General features: G+C 36.9%; 1 protein-coding gene across 1 annotated transcript in view; it reads right to left on the bottom strand.

The window, feature by feature from the left end:
- Unc80 (unc-80 homolog, NALCN channel complex subunit) overlaps nt 1-22,771 on the bottom strand; it is a 204,267-nt gene that overhangs the window by 160,126 nt on the left and 21,370 nt on the right. The window contains exons 9-15 of the mRNA XM_033763980.1: nt 15,828-16,089; nt 14,474-14,608; nt 12,331-12,547; nt 11,524-11,664; nt 10,196-10,464; nt 8,803-9,162; nt 2,938-3,084 (exon numbers count right to left, since the gene is read on the bottom strand). Of these exons, the coding sequence (XP_033619871.1) occupies nt 2,938-3,084; nt 8,803-9,162; nt 10,196-10,464; nt 11,524-11,664; nt 12,331-12,547; nt 14,474-14,608; nt 15,828-16,089 (1,531 nt within the window). The remainder of the gene's footprint in view (nt 1-2,937; nt 3,085-8,802; nt 9,163-10,195; nt 10,465-11,523; nt 11,665-12,330; nt 12,548-14,473; nt 14,609-15,827; nt 16,090-22,771) is intronic.

Here is a 22,771-nt window from a genome sequence, read left to right as displayed (position 1 = left end):
GTACAATTACATTCATTATTGGGATCTTGTAACTTCACATGACAGGTCTTCGTTGTCATTTTTTTTCCCCCTTGTGCACTACAATTTTAACAAATCAAGGCCCAGGGAAAGATCCTTGTAAATTCTGAGACTAAAAGACAAAAAGCAAAAAAAAAAAAAAAAAAAAAGGAGGAACCTTGGAAATAGCTACACTATATTGGTAGCTGTTTTGGTGTTATCTTGTTTACTCTCTTCAGCCGTACCAGTCAGGTGGACTTCTTAAAATTTTTCTTTACTGTGTCCTAGTATATTTGAATTAGGTAACTTCATTCCCAGAGAATTTATTAGTTACTAGAACCCAACTAGATTCATATATTCTATTCTCCTCTCTCTCTCTCTCTCTCTCTCTCTCTCTCTCTCTCTCTCTCTCTGTTTCTCTCTTTCTCTGTTTCTCTCTCTCTCTCTTTCTTTCTTTAGGTGCTGGAACCACTGAGCTAAATCCCCGGGCCTATTATATTATTTCTTACAACATACATGCTGTGTTATGGATTGAAGTTTGCAAAGCATTTAGGTAAAATATGTTCTACACGAATTCACTTATCATTCCAAAAAGAACTTGTGAAGAACTTCATTTTAATATTTAAAAAAGCAAAAACCTGGACTGGAAAATCCTTAAGTACACATTATTTCATGTTCTCTATAAAATGCACCAAAAAAGTTATCATTTCAAATACATTCTTTAAGGCTCTTAGGCTGTCTACACGCTCTTCATGAGTTCAATGAGAAGTTCAAATTTAAATTAAGATCATCAAGCCTCAAATATTTAGATTCTGAATAAATGTTCTAAGTGTCTTCAAGAGATGTAAACATGTTAAACAATGAATTCCTTTCAATAATTTGGTACTACCAGGTAATGATTACCCTGATGATCTAAAAGTACTGCAGGATTATGTGATGAAGTCTTTAAGCATTTTAATAAATATCATTAAGTAATCTATGTTATTAAAAAGCTACAGAGACTACGATCTAGTAAAAGTAAGAAATATTCTCGAGCAGGGGATTTAGTTCAGTGTTCCAACATCTGCTTCACAAGCACAAGGTCCCAAGTTCAATCGCTGGTACCTAAAAAAAGAAATATTCTCAACTTTTTAAAAAAGTTAACTTCTGAAAATCTAATGGTAGAAAAATATGTGACTAACTTCTTGAACTAGTCCTTCTTTCAGGGAAAATCTCTCATATATATCTCAGACAATGCATTTATTGGCCAAGTGTAAGTACACATGAACACTATAATGAGTCTGAAAGATAATGGGGGATTACTCTGTAGGTTGAGCTGAGAAGCTAGGTAGGAAAGTAACTGGGAGGCCTCAGCGAAGCATGGGGTGCTCTTGTGGGAAAGCATAGTGGAGAGACACTAGCAATGGCCATTACAGATCCAAGCAGCCCTGCTTTCTGTGACTCCAGAAAGACCAGATACAGCTGTCAGAGCCAGTTTGTACCCTCACCTGGAGCATGACACTTTCTAGTACATTTCAGCTCTTCACTTCAAGAAAGTGATCTTGTGCATGAGGAGTGATGTTATTTATTTAGCCTTGAAGGATTTATTTCATACTGTGTCAGAATTTAAAAGTTCAAAACTTGCAGACATATGTGCAAAGATGGAAGCAATGTAAGCTTTCTGTTGCCTTATTAATTATTATTTGGGCTTTTAAATTTTGGCTCAAAAATCTTGATCTTGGTCAAAATGTTTTGAGTTTCAGAATTTCAAAGTTAATTACTTCAAATATAATCCCCCATATACACATAATAAACTGAAATAATAAAACAACAAAATATATAAAGATGGATAAATAAATAGATCATAGATGATACATTAAGCAAGGAACCCAGCATGCTACTACTGTGTGAACATTTCATGACAAAACCTAACACCGAAGAAAAATAGGCTGGTATTAGATTTTGACATGATCCCGAATCTCTGCCAAGATCTGTTGAAAGGTTTCCTGGAGTCAGATTTGGATCAAATCCTTATTTTTGTTAATCTGGCTGGATTTTTTTGTTGGGTGTTTTTTGTTGTTGTTTTGTTATTTGTTTTTGTTTTTGTTTTTTTTTTTGGTACTGGGGATCAAACTCAAGACCTTGCACTTGTAAAGCAGGCAACAGAACCACTGAGCTAAATCCCCAGCCTTCAAATCCTTATTTTTAAAAGAATTTCTTACAATTTGAGTTTAAACATACGTATGAGGAAACTCCAGCTCAGGCTTGCTGTGAAAGTAGATTACTGCTCGAATCAGACTAGAAATATAGCAATCAGTGGAGGCAACAGAAATGGAGCTAGAGTGTATCTATGTCCCATAACAGAGTTACACTTGGGCAAGAACAAGTACAGAGTTTCAGGTTTCACACAGTTCAAAGGAATAAGATCTCACATAGCTAGAAGTCGAGGTTCAGTCTCAGGCAAAGCAGCCAGAAAATGACTGGTTACTTTTACAGTCCTGTTTTGTCCCAATAAGGGCCATTTTCCATATCTAAGTAAGAAAAACTAGATCCTAAACTTTGATCCCTTTCTCTGATGTAAAATATGCTTCTACAGTACCCAGACAGGTGATTAAAAAATCACTAGTCCAGGCCATCAGGAGCTTGCTGAATGTAATTATCTCAACAAAGTTCTTTCAAACTGCCGTACACACATCCCAGTTATGCATCTTTTCACCAACTGGTGGTTGGTCAGCTTTAGGCATAAGGCAGAAGCATTTTTCAAATTAAACTTTCCTAAATGTGAGTTTTAGGTGTCTTGAGATATCTTGTGGGAATACTCTCACCCCAAGACAGCATTAATGATCCCATGAAATACAGTATTTTTTAGGGAACACTGACCCTCATTGTCAAAGGACTCATTCCTCAACTGGAGAGAGGGAAGAGAGAGAGAGGAAATGGAATCTACTTTAATTCTCTTACATTCTCTCGGAATACCTGGTGTCTCAGACGATCTCCAGAGAGCCCCCGATGTCCTTCTCCGCAACCATAGGCGCATCCCAAAGATTTCACGATTTTGATGAGCATGGTGAGGGCCAGCCTATGGTTGCTCACAGGTGTACTTTCATCCTGGTACACATAGTCAAAAAACAGGGAGAAGTCAGTTTACTTTGTCACTGAAATCCTTTTGTCACTAAATTTTTATGCATTTTATTATCAAGTTTATATGATTTGCAAATAAGCTCCTACAAATGGGGAAATAGAAATGTCAAGGGCTCAATAAGCAAAATCACTTTTCTAAAATCTAGTACTTGAATTAAAAGAAAGAAATCACACTTTGAACATCCTCTGGTGATAAAGGATATGAAAATAAATTCCTTTATTATACACCACCTGGCACAGCAGTATCTACCTAAAGGATGTTGTGAGAGTTCAGTGAACTAAACAATTAGCAAAGGGCCTGGTGTACTGTCGGTGCTCAATAGATGTGTGTTCAGTAAATTTAATCTTTATAAATTATTTATGTATAATCTTAAAAAAAGAAGATACGTTTTTGTATCAGTGGTAGTGAACCTATGATATGCATGCTGCAGCTGGCTATTTATTATCATGGAAAGTTCTAGGGGCTGGGTATTTAGCTCAGTGGTGCCACCGCCTGCCTTGTAAGCGCAAGGTCCCAAATTCAATCCCTGGTACCAAAAAAAGAAAAAAAAAAAGTTCTGAAAGGGTCAACATCATGGTTCTGTATCCTTCATAGACTCTGAGAACAGCTAACTAGAAAAATTTGGTGAGACTCTCCAAGATGAAGCCAAAAAGAAGCTTTTCACAGAAACTACCCTTTTCGGAGGGCTTCTGATAATGCCACTGGGTAGTAATTATTGCTAAATTTTTGGAATCTATCAGTATTTGGAACTTTGGAATCTCATAACAATTTCTGAAATTTTTGAGGAATTTTTCTAATTGTACCCTTTTGCTGTACTACAGTATATATATATATGTATATACATACATACACAAGCAAAGTGAAAGTATATGGCATTTTGTAAGCATGCAACGTGACGCTTCTCTTGAACTAGAGAGGAAGCTCTCCTGAGAGAATTGTTACCACCCTCTCATTTGTCCTTTCTCATCCTCTCTTTTGGCGAGTGGAGAATATAGTTCCCCAAAAAGGAACCTCCTTTATTTACCAAAGAAGCATGATGAAACTGTTGCTAAGGAATGGTGCTGAGTGCAGGGTGAGAGAGCCATCATCTTTGTTAGTGACAGACAACCTCAGTCCTCCTAGCTACATGCAGCCCTCAGCACATTCACTGTGGCCCTGGGATTTTAGCTCTTTGTCCTTAATTGCATATGATACTGCAAATTCTTGCATAATGATAATGCACAACTTAATTCATCTTTTTGTATTTTAGTTTCTTTGCCTGTGAATTAAGGACCCTTATAGCTGCACACACACACACACATGGAAGGAGTACGCCAACACAGGCAGGTTACGAAAGGGTTAAGGAGCTATCTAGACTTTATCATCTGCCTTAATGTGACAGGGTAGAGTATTTTCTCTACTAATGTTGGTTCTCTTTTGCTTATCTGCAAATTCCTATATTGGAGAGAGCACTGGACCCCAGAGGTTCTGTCTGCAGGAAGAAAATATTCTTTGTTTTAGCTGTCAGACGTGTTGATGTCTGACAGCTCTCCACTGAGAGCTTCTCCAGGATTGCCTCCAGCTAGATAGGTGCAGCCACCAACAGAACAGCATGATGCTGCTTCCTTGGAGGCAGTCTACCTCTGATGAACTGGTCAGCTGCGTAAATGGGGAGGGTGGGGCTAAATGTTCCCATTATTTGATGATTGCTTTGAAAAGCCATCCCTGATCCAGAGCCCCTTCTTTCATTATGTATTTACCAACCCTGGAATCATCTTTAGTTTGGATTTAAGACTTAGCACCAACCTTTAGTTACTGTGTAACCTTGGGAAAGCTACTTAGCCACTCTGTATTACCCCGTAGGAATCATCATAACCCCTATCTCTGGAGATGAAAGAGTCTAGTCAAAACATATAAGGCCCCTAAAAAAAGCAAAAATATATTAAGTATTATTTCTAGGTGTGGGGCACTGCTATCCTCTGGGGCATCATTATGCATATTTATTAGGCATCCCTCTTGGTGGATGAAGTAGACAAAGCAGAGCCCTCTAGGTGGACTGAACCTTGGATGAGTGGCTCTGTGAGAACAGTGTGAATCAGATTTCAGTCCTCACTGGCTCCCATAGTCAAGGGCTTCTGGGTAATGCACAGACAACACAGCCTTATAAACTGTGCCTCAGAAAAAGTCATCCAAGCAAGGGCTTATCTGGAAATATGTAATATATATATAATATATGTAAATATATACATATTTTTATTTGGAATGTGTATTAAATATATATAGATATATATATATCAATTATATATTTTTAAAATTATTATACACTCCTTTAGAAATTCTCTAGCTCTGAAAACCTTTGAAATATTTGTTCAGCTTTTTAATTTGTTAGATCTTCAGATATCCTTGGGATTTGGGTTGCTTTCATAGGAGATATTCAGAAAGACGAATAAAGCTATAAGCATCCTAGCACAATTAACAACTGGGATCTCATCTTACTAAAAAGCTTCTGTACTGCAAGAGAAACCACCAACAGAGCTAAGAGAGACTACAATGTGGGAAATTTTTTTTATCAGGTGTTCCTCAGACAAAGAGCTACTATCTAGATTATATAAAGAACTTTTAAAAAAAAATCACCCCCCCCAAATTTAAAGACCCAATCCATCTAAAATGAACAGACATTTCTCAGACAAAGAGGTACAAGCAACAAATAAACATATGAAAAAATGTTCAACACCACTGGTCACTGGAGAGATGCAGATGGAAACAACACTGAGATTCCACCTCACCCCAGAAAGAATGGCTGCTACCAAGAAATCAACCAATAACAAATGTTGATGGGGTTGCGGGGAAGAAGAAACCTTTCTCCATTATGGGTGGGAGTGCAGACTGGTGCAACCTCTATGGAAATTAGTATGGAGATACCTCAAAACACTAGGATTAGAGGTCCCATTTGACCCAGCTATTCCCTTGCTGGGTATCTTCCCCAAAGAATTAAAAAAATCATACCACAGCGACATATGCACACCCATGTTTATAGCATCACAATTTGTAATAACTAAAGCTTGGAAACAGCACAACTGCCCATCAACTGGAGACTAGATAAAAATGTGTTTTTATATATAAAATGGAGTACTACTCAGCCATAAAAAATAAGAAACTAGTGACATTTATAGGTAAATGGATGCACATTGAGGTCATACTCCTAAGTGAAATAAATAGGACACACATGCTTCTCTGATGTGAGAAACTAAAAGTATAAAGAAGGATCAGAATATATAATTGATAATGTGAAACAAGAAGAAAAGGTCTAAAGAGGTAGGGGAGGTAGGATGGGTAGGGGAAAGGAAAGAAGAGGAAGGAAAAAATATGAGAAAAGGAAAAAATGGAAACAAAGTCTCTGTAAATAGGGAGGGGTGGAGGGGTTGAAGGGAAGGCAGGGGGATGGGGAAAAAATAAGAACCAAGATACATCATATAAGGGTACAAATTCCTAGTGATGAATGTAACTGTATTGTATGCCTAAAATGTACCAATGAACTTAGTAGAAAAAAACAAGAAAATGGGAACACTCTCAACATCATCCTGTGTTTGAAGATGCTTTTTTGTAATGTGATACTGGGTTGTATAACAAACTTTAACTAAACATTTGCAGAAAATAGGAATTATATTACTAGCCAATAATGAAACAGAAATTCGATCTTCTTTTCTGTCTTAATCAATTCCCCAAGCTTCTGGTATTACTAGATCGCAAAATTAGATGACCTCTCTATTTCCACTGAAAATAACTGATGCTTTTAGGGCAAAACAGACCTTTGTAGATAACAAACATAAGGCAATTAACTTACTATCAGGTTTCATTTGATAAATTCTTTGTACTAAATATAGGTAATATTGTACTAAAAATAGGTGAAGAACATTTAACTCTTGATGACTCTTTTGGAGACTACATCATCTGACCTTAAAACACTCCATTATTGATGAACAGTGACAATTTTGGTCCAAGAACATTTACAGTGTCAAGCTATAATGTCTAGGGTAATATGCAGATACACAAATAGGGAAGGCCCGAGAAGAAAATCTTAAAGAAACGGATAAGGAAACCAACAATACTGAAGTAGAAACATTTGGATCAGAGTCCGTGGACATTGGAAAGATAAAAGAAAGCCAAGACGTGAAGAAACTCATATAATAATACAAACTAAATATGTGCCAAGTGGGACTGGAAAGAAAAAAATAAATTATAAAACAGGAAGGAACTCTGCAGTCCTTATTCAGATGTAAAAATATGACTCCCTATAAGAAAACAATAGGCTACCTACAGTTTATACAACATGTACAGATGGTAGAATTCCACATAGTGTAATCTTACTTTTATAAACATTTGATGTGCCATGAGATTGCTACCTATTAGAGATTCAAATTTCTTGTTGGTTTCAATTTCTGAACATCATTTTCCGGCTAAAGCCTCAAACTGAAATTAGCATTAAGTAATATGGATCTAAACTGTGGTAATTTGTATTTAAATTCAAAAAATAAAATGAATTTTTGATATTAATTACAGAGATCATAACCACTGACAAAGGAAATAAACTTTAGAAACAGTCAATAAGATGAAAGCCTCTGGGATCTGGCACACGCAGGCACAAGAGGACTGAGGCTGGGAGAGTTGTTTCCAAGCTAAACCAACATCAAACATATCAACAAACTCATCACACAAAGTTCTTCCCTCTGTTCTCCTTAACTGCAGTTAAAACTGGCTGCAAAAAACATGTTACCTAAGTCAAGGAAGAATTTTATATTGAGGAGAAATTATATAGCTTGTTTGTGACCTCTCAAAATTCCTATATTGAAGCCTTAATTTCCAAACCGAAGGAGCTACTGAAAATTAGCTTTTTGGAGGTAATGAGAACTAAGATATTAGGGCCTCAGCACAGTGGGATTAGCCTCATAGAAGAGATACTAGATCAAGGCTGAGCTGTGGCTCAGTGGTAGAGCATTTGCTTAGCAAGTATCAGGTACTGGGTTCAATCCCCAGTACCACAAACAAAACAAAAAGTAGAATACTATATAGCAAGAAATACTAGATCCATACCTGTCTCTCCCTTTTCCTTTCCCTCTCCCTGTCTCTCTCTCTCCCCCGCCCTCTCTCTCTGCACGTGTGTCTATCTTCCCACTCCTTCTTCTCCACCTCATGTGCAAAGAAAAGGCCACATGAACACACAGAGCTACAGTCTCCTAGTCACCTAGAAGGCAAGAGGTGAGGCCCCAAAAGGAAACCCACCATGCTGGCACCTTGACCTTAGAGAATTCGAATTTGTGTAAAATAAATTTCTGCTGTTTAAGCACTCAGTTTCCAGCAGACTTAGATATAACTCAATTAGACTAGACCTTGTACATCCTGAGAAAGAGGCCATCCTTCACGGCTTACTTAAAATTATCATTCCGGAATGTACCTGAGACGTTCTGCAGAAATAATATGACCAGAGAATTAGTTCTGACATTATGTGCCTGATGATAGTTGTTGATTTAGAACATACTCTAAACAAATTGTTTCTACTCATGCCTGCTGAGAATTTAGTGAAAACATTTATACAATCATAATCTTGTGCTTAATGACTAGTTGCTGTTTTGAGTCAATAAATTGTGAGCAAGCGAGCATTGGAAAGAAAATTTTCCATGAGGACACAGAAGATGATTCAGTCCTACCTTTTCTTGGTTCTTATCATTCTTCTCATAAGGACCACCTCCACCTCCTCCTCCATCACCTCCTCCACCTCCTCCATCTCCACTGCCTCCTTCTTCTCCTCCACCATTTCCAGCTCCACTAACTGAAGGGCCCCCAAATCCACAGGAGGAACTTCCAGATATTCCTTTGAACTGAAAAGTTCCTTCACTTGCTCTCTTTTCCACAACCTCATTTTCTTTGTTTCCACTTTTCTTTCTGTTCTTTTCTACACAGGGCACAACCCCAAGTTGAAGCAAGCATTCCACAATGTTTAGTGCCACATCACAGATTCGAGAGCTGATGTCATGGTTAAGGACAAGATAAACAGCCTTCAGAACCACCTGTTAAAGATGAAGATAAACACACAATGATTAAATTACCTACACTTCTTCCTTAGTAGATTTGGTTATTCAGTTTAATTCACTTCCTTAGGTTGTGCTGCAAATTTGGACATAAATAATTCAGACAATTTTCAAATTTTCTTATCTAAGTTGTAGAGGGAACTTGTGTACATGCTTACTATAGAGTATAAATCACCAGAAGAATTAAAAACATGTACTATCTCACTGTCTTCCAAAACCTGCCATGGTGTAGGCAGTTAATGAGGATACAGAAGCATATAGTAAGTTAAAGGGACAGTAATTATTTGCCCAAATGGAAACATATTTGATTGTTTATTAAAATCAAAGTATTCCATGATCTACCTTTCTCTTTCGACAAAATGAATAATGAACGCTTGCCTTCTGCTCCTAATAAACATTTGTTCATTTACAGTTGTATCATTAGTTTTCATTTTAAATGCATAATATTTGCATTTTTAAATTATGAGTCTTTACTGATTTTACTACTTTAAATTATTTGCTCAGCCTACGTCTGTAATATGCAATAATAATGTTTGTGGAATATCATTTTGAGATATAAAAACCCTTTCATTTGCTGCATTCAAGACAGGCATTCTTAAGCATGTAAGCATAAATCTTTTAAGGATTTATATTCTTTTTTTTTTTTTGGCTGCACAAGAAGTATGCAGTCTTGTTGCTTATATAATAAAGAAAATAAATAAATTTCTTATTCTCATTTTGAAAAAAGGAGTTTACCAAAAGTAAATGTATGCATATTTATATGATTTGTATATTCAAGATTCACTCATAATTCTGGATTATAAATATATCCAGAGATCAGATGGTATCTAACGCAATGATTGGGAAAAAATAAAAGGTGCACCTGGTATGGTTGACACCCTTGCGAAGTATTTTTAATTTTAAGATTCAGTACTCCTAAGAATCTGTATGTCCATTTTACCCAACCTTGTAAAAATTGGACTAAAGGATCAGTATCTTTCAAGACCTCATAAGAAAACTTCTTGCTTCTTACAGAGAGATCAAGCATGCCATTCTTGTGGACAAAGTTGTTGGTTCCATCAAGGTGCTCCGTGTCCTCCAGGTAGCTGTAGTTGATGCAGGAGTCTGTGAGGCTTCGAGGCAGGTTTGCACATGCCAGGGGCTCATGAGGCATCTCTGGAATAGGCACCTGGTTGCAGAGCTTCCTCATATGCTCACTGAAAAAGTCTGCATAGCCTACATTGAATGATGCCAATGTAGTATTGAAGGTTGCAACTGTGATAGTGGAGATCTGAGATCGCACTGATAAAACAAAAGCAATATCTTAGTTTTCTTCATATTATCCTGCTGCGTCAGTTAGAGAGTTGCACTACTATTTAAATTATGATCGCGATCATAGCTGCAGCTTTTGTAGACGTGTGATTTGCACTCTCAAGCTATTATCAATACCCATGAAACTACTGAAGCCGTAAAGGCCATGCAGTATCTGATGAATAATGAGTTACAAAAAAAAAAAAAAATGAACTGCAACTGGCTTTCTTAAAGCTAGTGTTGGGATTTAACTTTTGCCTAATACTGACTTCACTGATAATAATAGGTAGCTTTTATTGACTTTTAGATGACAGCTATGATATAAACTATTTAATTAAGGTATTGTCCCATAAGCTTATGGCTACTAAAATGTTTTGTTTTGATCTAATATAATAAGAACAACAAACAGGAAGACTTCTGCTTTGATTAAAAGTAATGGAACATAAATTTGCAGTAACAACTAATAGATATCAATGAATATTTGAAATATAGTTCAGGGAGAAGAAGGATGAGATTTATGTGCCTATGAGAGGATAAGAATACGACAAGGAATTAATTACTCTGTCGAGTAAAGAGTAAAAGCTTGAGTTAGATTCCATTCAGAGACATGTATTTGCTCCACTTGAACCACACAGGTATTTACCTAAAACAGAGGCTAACTGAGAAGGGAATGGTTGGGCTTGGAGCCAGTGACTTTCCTCCCAGCGAAGATGTACAAGTCCTGCTGACAGAAATCACAGAGGTAATGGAAGCATGGAACCTTGATGTCTTCCAAAGTGCTTTCTAGCCCTGTGTGTCTCTGGTCATTCGAAGAACACATGAGTTGCTCTTCTTGCTCTCTTTCTAGAGGGAGATATGTGTGTAGTGTGGGGTACCCAATAGCTCTTCCTACCCAGGATATCCCAAGAAGGGCTAAAAAATCAATTACCAAAATGTATCATGCAAGTTTTCAAAAAAAAAAAAACATAAGGAAACAACAAAAACAGAAATAGTGGAAGAAAAGGAAAAAGAAAAGTGAAGCTCTGCCCAGATGCCCCTCCTGAGGCGCACCTTCTTTGACAGTGTTTTCTCCGTGGCTGTTGGAGTGGTCGGGCAGGTCACTCACGAGTGTGTGATGGGAGTGGGAGGGCCTGGCACTCAGGCTTTCCATCTCTGTGGCTGCGTCTGAACTGCCCCGCCGTGTCAGTTTCCCTGAAATGGATGAGAGCACCACGGAAGGTTTTAATATCTGAAAGATTCTCTGCAGAGACTTTGTCTTTTCAAAAGACAGCAGTACGAGTGAGGACTATTAGGAAGGACATGAGGCACAGCCAAAATAGCAAGAATGGAGCTTGCCTCAGGAATATTCTAGGTCAACATGATTGACGGTAATATCTGTGATAAGGTCAGCCCAAGTCTAAGCGAAACATCAGAAACCATCTGTTGTGGCTCTGCTTGCTGTCAGCTCCTGATTTTAAGCTAACCCTCTTAGTATGCCATCCAAAAATGGGAAAAGGACATCCCTTTTTCTTTGTTTAGCTTCTTCCTTTGTTAAATATCAAAGTGAAATTAAAAGTCTGTCCTCAGATTAACAAATGAAAGTTAATGCACAGAACCTTCTCAGGCCATGTTTCTGCATGATTTAAGAAACAGGACCATTACCTGGCTAATTATACAGAACTCCTGCATAATTAATTTAATTATCTGTGTTTGTTTCACTGTGAAAACACTGCATTATTTAAGCACTGAGGAAAGTGTGCTTTGGCCCAGATTTCCTGGCTGAACTATTCAAGAAAGATCCAAGTTTGTCAGGGATTCTTAGATTAAGACTGCAAACAGGTCACTCAAACTGTCTACTTGGAAGGCCTGTGCAGTCACCTAAAATAGTAGTTTGCCAGCCTCCTTTTTCAAGGCTTCTCCTCTCTTCTCCAAGCCCAGAGAAACTACCAAAGGCAAACGTGCTCCGGGTGGGGGACACATCCAGATGGTCCTCGTGAAGCAGGAATGGCACGCCCATTCTTCGAGGTCTCCTTTTCCCCGTGTGGTGGAATGGAATGGAACCTTTCCTCTCTCGGTCTTCTTTTCGGCTTTTGAACTGCAGTGGTGAGAAACGAGGGGTTAGGTGCAGGGCAAAGGAAAGGTTACAGCTCACTTCGCCGTGGGCTCCAGGTTCTATAGTAAAACACAGGAAATGTTCCAGTAAGTAGAGACCCAAGAAGTCACTGAATACCACTCAAAAGAAAAGGGAGAAAGTTCCCTGTATTAAAAGAGTAAAAGAAACTAAGCAAAAGGTCACACATTCCTTAGGTATTTCTTCTGGGTGGGTTACGGTAGTGGTTCTCAAAGGGTGGTTCCTGGAACAGCATCACTGGCATCTCTTGGTAACTTAGAAATACAGATTCCCAAGTTCAACCACAGACTCACTGAACCAGCCAGTCAGAAGGGGAGGCCCAGAAATGTGTGTTGTATATAATGAGCTCTGTAGGTGACTTTGATGGGCACTGAAATTTGAGAACCACTGGTTTAGCATGTAGAATTCATGAGTCACCACTTGGACCAGGCTGCCCTCTTCTCTTGCATTTTTCAAGATGGAGGCAATCATTCTAGTCAGCTAAATTCAAAGATGTGTTGCCGATGAGGAGAGTCCAAGATGATGCAAAACATCATATTGTAGAGGTATGATCAAAGAATACAATGAACATTTAAATTTTTAAAAATTATTACAGTAAAATACACAATACCGTTAATTCTCCTGAATCAATGCCCTGAATTAATTAAAAATGTTTATCTTTCATGGTTATTTGGACTTTAAAAAGCGCCAGAAGTCACCTGATTCTAGGTTGATAAATAAGGTGGAGGAGGACCTGCTGTAGTTTTTACAAGCTTGCCTTTCCACTGGATGCTGTTTGGCAGCAACAGTCACTGATTCTTTTAATCTTGCCTTGTTAAAGTCATTACTCAAAAAGAATTTTCAGAACTGCCTTGGAAAGTAGCAAGAACAATGGGATAAGTGTGTTCAAAGCGAGGGGGAGTAATCTGAGAGGTTTAAACATTCATCATATTGGCAACTCCTTAGACATACACTGGTGTAAACTCATTGCTTCTACCAAACAAATTCAAGATCAAGTCAGCAGGAGTTTAGGATTCCTCAGAAAGCTTTAAAAATACACTAATGCCCATGCCTAACTTTCAGCAATTCTGACTTAGTCCTGGGATCGGGCCAGAGGCACTTACATTTCTAAAAACCCCTCCAAAATTCTCATGTGAGTATTAAAATATCTTTCTTTTCTCTCAAATAATCCATATTTTTAGAAAAACAATGGTTATTGCCTGCTGTTGTCATTATTAATGCAAGTAGACATGACTGCTTTTAGAAACAAGTTAAACTCCATAGATTACAAGTTTAAAATATGTTCCATGGTATTCACTGACATAAGCTAAAAATTTTGAGAAACAAACAGCATACTCACTGTATACAAGTTTGTACATGAGTGTAAACAAAATATAGCATTTTCTATTTCATTAACTATTTTATAGGTACATAAATAACTGTGTACCCATAAAAATACAGATGTATTGGTGGATTTAGAAGAGCATGAACTGTTTAGCTACAAGACCTATTTTGGAGTAGAAACTACCCAAAGTTTCTAAGGGTCAATTTCTTCTTTGTAAAACAGGGAAAATAAGGATGTCACTGGCATAAGTGAGAACAGTTATATAAAATCCTTGATAAAATGAGCTGAACCACACAAATGTAGGTTACCATCATTGTGCCACTACTACCCCCACCACCACACTACGTCAGAGTTGGGCTTCATGACAACCCTGGAATATTCAGACAGGAAGGACACACACACACACACACACACACACACACACACACACACACTTGTACAAGGTTGCAAACCAGTGTTAGAACTGGGAGCTGATTTGGGTTCTTATTCTCATCCCCTCAAACTGTGGGAGGGCCCACTGACTCTTAATTACTAAATTATCGTAATGCCTGAATGGTTCTACTCACCTTTTTAAAAATGTTCATGCCCAGGTCTGAAGAAAGGTCTGGGACTGCAGACCTACGCAGATTGGTCAATGAAACTTTGGAAAAAGCCTCAGGGCTAAGAGATTTTTCCTCTTCATTACACTTCATTGTAAGATCCTGAACAAAAGCAAATGTAAGCAATGATCTAGACCTTATGGTTGTCCATCCAAATACTTTCCTTACTGAAATATCTTGTGCATACAGATCAGCCCACTGATTTGCTATCTGTGAATTATTTAACTTGAATATTTGGACTTTCAGAACCCAAATTCTGCTTCTGGATAGGTATATTTTGTATTATGACTTCCACTTGGAATTTTCAGAAATGAGACTGTGTAGTCCCAGATGCAGAATGATAAGAAAATACAAGGGAAACAGATATCTCTTTTTCCTTTTTATGAAAAAGTGTTCTTTCATTTAATAATTCATGAAAAGAGATACTCATTCTGGATAGAATGTCTACTAGAAAGAGTATACAGTGGACCCTTGACTTATAAACTCCATTGGTTCCCAAGGGTTGGTTGTAACTCAGGTTGGAGCTAAGTCAATGCAGCTAAGATTTGGATGTTTTAACCTAATTAACCCAAGTTGGTTGTATGTCGTGCCAGTCAAAACTTGAGGGTCTACTGTATTTCTTTCTGAATCTAATATTTATACTTCATTTTAGAACATGCAGAATATTTAGACCTTGGTGACTCAAATTTAAGTGTATCCCCAAACTGGAACACCTGGCAAGTCAAAATTTTCTCTACATCTTCAACGTATGTTGTTGATGAGAAACAAGTGTTCAGCCGATATTACGATATTTATTTATCAAAAAGCAATTTTCATAGTATCATCTTATCAGTATATATATCCAGTTTATTTCTCCAAACATCTGGAATAAATAGCAAGACTATGTATCAAGAAGCAATATTTCTAATGACAACACTGAGACACTGAAAAATTGGGGTTATGCAAAAGACGTTAAATCACATTCAATGAAATATTAGTGTCACATATTTTATATCAATAATTGATATTTTATAGGATAGAGCTCTATTAACTAATACTATGATTATTCAGGAGATTAAATTTTCATTATTCTGAATAAACATAGGCATGCAATAAATTAGCATATATGTGAACGTACTTCCTCTAATGGTAAATTAAGAGTGAAATAGCAGCAAAAAAGTCCACCAGGGAGAAACAGGAAGGAAAGGATAATGGCAACAGAATAGTTCACCACTAAATAGTCAGCTCTGGAACACTGAGGAGCTGGATGCACAGAAGACAAAAAGAATGTGTTATGGCCAAAATTGTTAGTGCAAGCGATAACGGGCTGAGTTTGTCTTACTTGTGTTTTGTGGGTGTTCACTAATGAGGGAGCTGCAGCCACCATGGAGCTACTCCTGGGTCTGGGCAGCAGAGGGATATCTGGCTCTGGGGGCTTCTCTGGTTTCTCTTCCAACATGTGTCGCAGCCTTTGAAGATAGTACATCAAGGACCACTGCGTGCCTTCCTCAGACCAGTGGGGCTGGAGCAGGCAGCGAAGAACAGCAACATCAAAGTAGGTGGCATAGCGTGACCTTTGGCATGGAGGTATCACAAGAGAGGCCCTGTTCCCAATGACAGAAAGAAGAGGATGATCCTGGCAGTCCAACCTTCCCCGGAGCAGCACAGCTCTGTGTACAGCTCTGCTTTGCTCATTCATACACCTGCTCATTCACTTAGTTTCTCTGGTTTACTCTGATAGCCTCCTAACTTAGCTTCACTCATTCCACTTTCATGAAACATTTCTCAGAAGCAGAGACTCTGAAAGAGTTTTGAAGGAATGGGTAAGAATCAACCAGGCAAAAATGACATTGGGCTTTTCAGTTAGAGTAATGTGTACAAAGGTGGATTTCAAAACTTGTGAGTCGGGAGTGGTGGAGCCTAAGTAATTGGCATAGCTGGTGAATAATTTGCCTGATGAGAGTCAGATATAGAGAAATAGATGAGGTTCACATCATGATGTCTCTTTTGTTACTATGCTAATAATTTGCCTCCAATAGAAGCAGAAATAATATATATCTTTTCTACTGCACCAGACTCTTTTAATTTCAACTGTGGAAATAATTATATAAAAGAACTACAGAAATCTCAAAATTCTAAGCAAATCAAAGTTTTACTATAAGGAAAATGAAATCATTTTGAAAGTTCTGAAGTTATATATCCATGTGAGATAGCAAAACTAATTTTAAAAACATCTCAACAATCTGGAATGCTATTTGATTTAAACACATGACACATTCAGTACTTAGTGTTCAATTTAATTCTATTAAAAATAATTTTGAGCATTTACTCAGCATAATACATTTCTTAGGTATCTTATTAGGTTAGAAGGACCAAGTGTTTGTTTAGTTCAAAATTCACAGTATAAATTTTTGTTTTGTTTTGTTTTGTTTTGTTTTGCGACAGGGTCTAACTATGTAGTTGAGACTGACCTGGAATGGAACTCACTATGTAGCCCGGGCTGGTCTCAAACTCACAGCAAATCTCCTGCCTCAGCCTCCTGAGTGCTGAGATTACAGGCATGCGCCACCACGCCTGGCTCACAGTATAAAATTTAACTGCTGATGTGACATAAGGGTGGGGAGTCTTTGACTGATAATATGAATGTAGAATCTTCATGAATGAAATTAATGAACTTCCTTCAAAAAGTTATTCAGAGAGCCTCTTGCTCTCTTTTTACCATGTGAAGATATAAAAAGAAGACAGTGCTCAGTACCAGAACCTGATTGTCTGGCACCCTGATCTTGGACTTCTCCAGAATTGTGAGAAATAAGTATTTGTTCTTACAAGCCACCCAATTTATGCTATCATAATATAGCAGACCCAGATGACTAAAATATTAGTGGGTATAAAGGTTCATCTGGGAGACATGTGATCCAGTAAGAAATGCAGATGATAAATGATAAAATATAAACAGGCTTTCTGAGATCCAAGATGCCATCTTGAATTTAAAATTGAAACTTGACCCTCGGCATAATTTCCTTCTAAGTTAGATAATGCAAAGGAGACATTTTTGTACCCTGAATCAACTGGCAAATGGCAAGAACCACAACAAATATAACTCTTGCAAAAAACGCGAACAGTGAGATTTTCCTAAATTTTCCAGGTCCACATTTTGAACTGAAGATTCATTAATGGCTCAAGAAATCAATTCAATGGGACACGGCTACTAGTAAACTCACTGGGTTAGAACCAGGGAGTAAGGACTTGCGTGTTTGGTGAAACATTTGTTTCACTTCACATGTTTACCTGGCGTCATTAGCTGAAAATACTTCTTACTGTGGGCTGCAGAAAAAGTTCTGTCTGGTGCCCTGGCCATCACTTTTGTCATCACTTTCTACTTCCCTCTTACAGCCGGTCACACTTTATTATTTTTATTCTCATCAAGAGCACTGTCTGGGGTGTGCAGTGGCAATTGCCCACATATTCAATGGTTTCAAATTTCAATGCTATTGTATAGTCTAATATTCTTAAATATTTTAATATTTGACAAGTACAAAGCTGAATATAGGCTAAAGGTCAACCATATTTGGTGCTATAATAAACACTGAATTATTTAACTGGGTTTGGCAGTCATAATAGAGAAGCTTTTTACAATACCCTAAATTCTCATGTAAAGCTATGTCAGTATTTCTCTTTTTTTTTTCCCAAGAGCACTAGAATACTCTTTGGAAATCAGGTGCATGACAATTTTGAATCTATCCCAGAGTCTCATAGATTCTCCTTCCAACTACTTTTCATCAGCTTTTCTTATGAACACCACCATAATTCTAGCCACCAATTGTCTCTCATCAGGCATATTGCACTTACTTTTTAAAAAATCTCATTATTTCTTCCTTATTCTACTCCCTTGCTCAGACCTTTCCATGAAATTATTATTCAATAGTCTTTAGATTAGATTTTAAGAATCTTACAGTAGTCACCAAGATGATACAATCTGGATGTGCTCATTTCTCCAATCTTATTTCCTATCAGGCTTGCTCTGGTGTGCTAGTTATCAATTTTTTTTTTTTGTCTTCCAGTTCAAATCCATCTTTTCTTTGGTAAAAAAGCTCTGTTTTCTTCTGAGACCTTGACTGATTACACCTTCAAGATCATTTTGAGGAAGTATACATCATTTCTTCACATTTCTATCCATTTCCTTAGCAGCTTTCACTACTCTCCCTTTTCTTTGACCCCATTTAATTTATCTTTCTTTAAAATAAATATTATTTAAGCTACTCCTCTAAGCCTGTCATTAATAGGAATTCTTCTCTTTTTTCTTTCAATCTGGATTTATAAGGAAAAGACAAAGTGTAGGGCTGGCTGGCTACCAGCTATGCAATTTTAGGTCCTCAAGCCTTCACGACAAGCATCTGATTTATTATTATAAGAGCCTGTGAAGAACACTATTTTCTTTTTCATTAAGTTTATTGGTATTTTTAGGTATACAGTACAGTTACATTCATCACTGGGATCTTGTAACTTGACATGATGTATCTTGGTTCTTATTTTTCCCCATAGCCCTGCCCTCCCTTCACCCCCTCCACCCTTCCTTATTTACAAAGACTTTGTTTCTATTTTTCCTTTTCTCATATTTTTTCTTCTCCCTTCTTTCCTTTCCCCTACCCTTCCCACTTCCCCTACTCCTTTAACCCTTTTCTTCCTATTTCATATTATCAATTATACAATTTGAACCTTATTTACACTTTTAGTTTTTCACACCAGAGAAACTATTTGGTATTTACACATGTCCTATTTATTTCATTTAAGAGTATGGCCTCTATATGCATCCATTTAGCTATAAATGACTCTAGTTTATCATTCTTTATGGCCGAGTGGTATGCCATTTTATAGAAAACCCACATCTTCTTTATCCAGTCTCCAGCTAATTGGGAAATTGGGCTGTTTCCAAGTTCTAGCTATTATGAACTAAGAACATTGTTTTCTTGATGAAGCTTCTATGATTAAGGTAGATATTAGCAGTTTCACAGAATTAATTTTCTCCCATTAGACTAGTTATAGTTATTATTTTCCCTTTACTTTCTGCCCATATGAGAACCCAAATATTTCTAGTTATTAAATTAGAGAATATTATAAATTACTTCAAATCCCTAGAGCACTGTGCTATATGAGATGCTAGTGAGCCCTCTTCCATGATTAACCCAAGGACAGAAAAGAGACGATGATTAAAAACACACCCACTTTAGGCTTTCTAAATCAGAACTTCTGAGGCTGCAGCCCAAGAATCTTACGTTATACAATATCCCAAGGCAGTCCTTAAATACTTCTAGGACTGGATGACAATGGTTCTAGAGAAACTTGAAATTCATAATTTCTGCTCCTTTAGGTGAACAATTACTATAACTGGGATAGATTGACAGCTTCATTCCCGAGGGCACCAGATGACTAAGTCTTTACACACAAAGATTATTTGACTGAAAATAAGTACAAACTGGCTAGTTAAGTCCCGTAGGCCTCAACTTTCTAATAGAGCCTGTCAGTTCATCTGATGATGGGCTGCATAACAGCAGGACTCATGAGTAAGGCTATGATCAGAGACTGAAAATGTCTGGAATCCGTGTAATTGAAAACTGTTGAGTAAGCTCACATTTCAATTGCTTAATATTGAAAGAGACTCCGAACAACAGCAAATTTACAGGGCATTCTGTAGCAAATATTTACAAATGGAAGTACCTACTTTTAAGGTGTTATTCAAGCCCAAGCTATGCAACTTTAAATTCAAGCTGTACTGTTGTGAACAGCCACTAAAAAGCAAGAATGATCAATCTGGTTTCATTTAGCATCATTATCAGATGTAATTAAGTAGTCATTAGCTGATAAAAGTTATTTTAATTAGAAAACTAATTAGTATGTGAGGCAAATTTACATAACTGGATCTGAATGGTATGGGAGAAGCTCAGTATATGACATGATGCAAAAGTTATTTCTAGCCCTAATAGTCTATAATACTATAAGTTATTTAGTAGAAAAAAAATGAAACTTTTAATAAAGAATCTGAATATAGCTTTTCTGTTGGATGACATATGTAAAAATAACGAAGAAAAATACACATACAAGATGTTAATGATGTATATACCGGATGGATTCATGGATGAGTTCTTATTTCTCAGTATTTTAAACACTTAAGTAATTTTCTATAATTAGCATTATACAAAATTATAGAATACTCAATATTATGATGAAAAGATTTTTAGAAAAGGTAAGATTTGGTTTAACATATTTTCCAAGTAACAATGCCTTTGGGAAACAAAGTTATTACAAGTGTTAGAGGGTGGTGACAGTAAAGGACGTCACAAGCAAGTAAGATCCCTAGAAATAACAGACAATCTGTAGAAGCAGTGAACTGTGGCAATCAGTCTTGACCCTATGCAATTTTTAATGAAGCATAAATTAAGTCTCTGCATACGGTAATTAAAGATGAAATCTCACATTAATTTAAAAACTAGCTACCTGTTCATCGATTGCAGACTGCAAGAAACAATAATGCTTAGTTCAGTCAAGGTCAAAGTAAAAGACATGGTGAATTGTTTGATACAAGCAGACAGCTTTTATTGTTAGGATATTTGCACTGCTTTGTTGCTATAGTTCTCTTTATTTCTGATTAATACAATAATTTCTCCAATAAAGACGCCTTAACATTATTAGCATTTTCTGAAAGGTCTATCGTGTTCATAATTTCCATGGTAACCAATCATGGTAGCTAGGCAAAGAGAACACTGAACTCACTTTCCAAACTGCAACTGATTTATGTCTAATTTATACATGTGGACGTATGTATGCTGTGGGTGACTGTGTGCATACGTGTGTCAAAAATGCATATTCACATAGATGCCTGAATGTAGTAATGTCACAGATCAAAAAACAAAATAAAGTCCTTCCCTAAGGACAGATTTTGGATATTTTAGTTGGTTTTGTTTTTATAGGCAAATCAGATTGGAACCACTACTACTTGTGTTTGTTTTGTCCGAGAAAAAACATTATTTGTTGTTTATATTTGTAACTTTATAATGCTTGCAAATGATAAGAAAAACTATGAAGAAACATAAGATCATAGGTATTTTATGACTTCAAGATTTTATTTTGACATTGTTATTTATATATACATATTTTAAAATTTCAGGCATAAGCACGGTATTTGAAATAAAAGATGACTTACTTTTATCCAAAATAAAGTTAAAATATTTGAAATTTATATAAAACAGAATTGGTGGTGGAGGAAGGTTTCATAATTGATATGTCAATTAATCAATTATTAATAATTGATATATATATGATGGGGATTTTACCACTTTTTTTGTAGCTGACCTCCAAGATAGCTCTCAATGATCCCTGCCTCCTGATGTTTACACCCAGTATAATTGTCCATACTATATCAGAGTTGGTTGATGTGATCCACCAAACATACTATATATAATAGTATGCCCTTCAGAGGGTAGGTTGTAAAAGACACTGAATCTTCTATTTGGAGTGTCTCTCTTTCTCTCTCTCTCTCTCTCTCATAATTTGTTTGAGGGAAGGCCAGCTTCTGTATCATGTGCAGCCTCAGGAGAGGCCCAGATGCTGAAGAACTGAGGCCTCTGTTCACAGCCATCTGAGTAAGATCTGTAAAAATTTGTTATACAGCAATTGATAGCCAGTACCGATATCAGGATCAAGAACACTCTAAATTGTGGGAATGGCTGTAGAAACCTGAAGAATTTGGTTTTCAAGAAGTGTAAATTTCCTTGCTCAGATTGGGCCTAGAACTTCTGATCTTTGAGGAGGCTGCTGTCAAGGGTTTAATGGGAAATAAGGAACATACTACTAGAGAGGAGGATCCCTACTATGTGCTGGTATAAAATTGCTTGCTGTTATGTGGAAAATTTTAAACTGTGCCCAACAAACTAGGTGATCTAACAAAGGAGACTGATACATAAAATATTGAAGATGCCTTCTTAATATCTTCTTGCTGACTACAGTAAGTTGAGAGAGAGGAAACATGAACCAAAGGAAGAACTATTAAAGGCTAAAGAGATGGGACTTGGTAATATTGAAAATCCTCAGACTTTTCAGAGAGCAAATGATGCTAAAATTAATAAATGGCTTAAATTAAATATAAATTCTAGGGCGCTAATGGAAAACCATAGTTTAAGGACAAAGCCAAAAGTGAAGCTATAAAATCATTTGTTAGAACTAAGATCTTACCTTATAATACTTTTTCACCAGATAAGAGATATTCTAGAGACTTTGACAGTATAAATCAAA

This window comes from Fukomys damarensis, unplaced genomic scaffold (genome assembly GCF_012274545.1).
Source record: "Fukomys damarensis isolate Sample0158 unplaced genomic scaffold, DMR_v1.0_HiC HiC_scaffold_16, whole genome shotgun sequence".
Taxonomy (NCBI): Eukaryota; Metazoa; Chordata; class Mammalia; order Rodentia; family Bathyergidae; genus Fukomys; species Fukomys damarensis.
Note: the sequence above shows the minus strand (reverse complement) of the source record. Positions and strands in the feature narration are given on the sequence as shown.